Source organism: Nanorana parkeri, unplaced genomic scaffold (genome assembly GCF_000935625.1).
Source record: "Nanorana parkeri isolate BGI_ZX_2015 unplaced genomic scaffold, ASM93562v1 scaffold1106, whole genome shotgun sequence".
Lineage (NCBI taxonomy): Eukaryota > Metazoa > Chordata > Amphibia > Anura > Dicroglossidae > Nanorana > Nanorana parkeri.
The window spans coordinates 141,803-144,210 of record NW_017307374.1 but is presented as its reverse complement, the minus strand read 5'-3'; the positions used below and the strand labels follow the sequence as shown (position 1 = coordinate 144,210).

At 47.1% G+C, this 2,408-nt stretch overlaps 1 protein-coding gene across 1 annotated transcript in view; it reads right to left on the bottom strand.

The window, feature by feature from the left end:
• The window catches only part of MYCBPAP (MYCBP associated protein), a 40,640-nt gene that overhangs the window by 22,541 nt on the left and 15,691 nt on the right, over positions 1 to 2,408 (bottom strand). Inside the window, exon 8 of the mRNA XM_018567866.1 lies at positions 335 to 444. Coding sequence (XP_018423368.1) covers positions 335 to 444 — 110 coding nt within the window. The remainder of the gene's footprint in view (positions 1 to 334; positions 445 to 2,408) is intronic.

Genomic DNA, 2,408 nt, shown 5'->3' with positions numbered 1-2,408 from the left:
ACACTGTATACAGTATATATAGATAGATATACTGTATAGCAAGGAAACAGGATGCTCTGGGTAGGGGTCACCAGTAGCATTACCATCTGACCGTACATTCTTTCTACCATCGACTTTAGATTTACCAAAACTATGTAATATGACGACCTACCTAATCTATCCAATCAATCTGTATCCAATCAGGCAAAGCTTTGCATAACAGAGTTGTTGGTAGATCTAAAGGAGATTGTACAATCAGATTGTAACATATGTGGTGAGCCTTAATGCTCTTGAAACTCCAGTGTTGCCAACTCCTCCACTTCCTCTCATCTACCATTTCAGTCTCTCTTCTTACCGGCTTTGTGAAGTTGAGTTCCTCCATGATGGCTTTTAGCTCATGCCTACGATGCTGGAAATACAAACTCTTATCCCACGTGTTATAATATGGAGGGCGTTCAGTTAGACCTGAGGAGTCAATAGTGAGATGTTAAAGAGTATCCATCATCAAAAATGAAAAATAAATACACTATTTTGCCAAAAGTATTGGGACACCCTCCAAATCATTGGATTCAGGTGTTCTGTGAAACTTCCTTGCCATTAAGTATTCCGCAGTCACCTGTTACTGGTATTATAACAAAGTGGAAGCAACTGGGAACAACAGCAACTCGCCACGAAGTGGTAGGCCACGTAAAATTACAGAGCGGGGTCAGCACAGTGTGCAGAAGTCGCCAACTGTCTGCAGAGTCAATAGCTACAGACCTCCAAACTTCGTGTGGCCTTCAGATTGGCACAACAACAGTGCGTAGAGAGCTTCATGGAATGGGTTTCCATAGCCGAGCAGCTGCATCCAAGCCTTACATCACTAAGTGCAATGCAAAGCGTGGGATGCCGTGGTGTAAAGCACGCCGCTACTGGACTCCAGAGAAGTGGAGACGTGTTCTCTGGAGTGATGAATCACGCTTCTCTGTCTGGCAATCTGATGGACGTGTCTGGGTTTGGCAGTTACCAGGAGAACGGTACTTGCCTGACTGCATTTTCCTCCCCTGAGATGATGTGCGTGGTCACATGTCCTAGTCACATGTGCCAGATTTTCAGGAAGTAAATGGAGAGCTAGTAATCTGCCCTTAGTAAACATGGCCACCATCAGAAGACTTTGGAAGAAAAGAGAAATAAGGTGCAAAGAATACAAAGTCTGCAATTATCTAGAAGTATGTGCTTGTAGATTTGTCATTACAGGCAGTCCCCGACTTCATCTGACTTACATACGACTCCTACATACAAACGGAGGCTATTACTGTACAGCAGGGGGTCCCAGGCTGCAGCCAAAGAGTACTGCGCACCGTTCCAGTAGTTGTAATGCTACCGCGCTCGTGCCGACGAGGAGTGCCCGCCTTCTTGGGTCTGGTTCGTAGTACTGTACGTACATTACAGGAAGTTGGCTCTTGTTAGACGTGCAGACGAGCGGTGCCCACCTCTTCTTCCAGGTCACTGTGAGGTTTTTACTGCTGTCTGTGTCCTTATTAGAAAGATTTAATCTCACTTCCTGTCCTTGAGACAACAGGAAGTGAGAGGAAATCCACCCCTAGGAAGGGAAATTCACAGGGTACTTATTGCTACATAATCACAATGTGGTATAGCTGATATTGTATGCAAAATGCCCTACAGCAGTGGTTCTCAACCCGTGTAACCTCAGGACCCACATTTGTCCTTGGTCATTAAGTCGTGACGCAAGTTGCACTGCAATGTAACGCACGGCATTGCAGGACTGCGCGTTACGATGTGGGCAATAGAACTGTGGGTGGAAGGTGCATTTGGGGTGCCATTCAAATGAATGGCAAGGCAATGCACTTCTCACACCAAAATGCGTGGTAGGTGCGATTGCAAAGTACAGTGCGTTAATCGCATGGGACTGTGTGAATAACGCACTGTACTAGTGTGAATTGGTCCTCAAAAACACACAACCACAGACACAATCTCACACATACACACTCCAAAGAGAAAAAAATATGGTTCTTTTTTTAAGATCCGCCGAGTCTCCCTACCTAATGAGAACTGGATGGATCCTTAGCCTGGGGTCCGGTGTGGGCTGCTGTACTGTGATGCAGCTCCATCCATATGTGCATTGCTTGTACAGCTTCCTTGCACACCCCGTAGAGGTGACGGGAGCCAGAATGTTACATCACACCGGTCCAGGCACCTCTACAGGACATGCGAGGGAGCTGTAAGCAATGCATATATGGATGGAGCCCACCCTACCTCAAGCTGACACTCTGCGCCGGACAGCATATTTTGAATGGCTGCTTGGCGCAAGAACTGACAGTGCTGTGCTAGGGGAGGCTGAGGAGCCTCTCACCTAGAAAAGTGGAAGGCGCACGGGGACCCACTGAACACAGGGTCACGACCCACCAGTTGAGAACCAAGGCCCTACA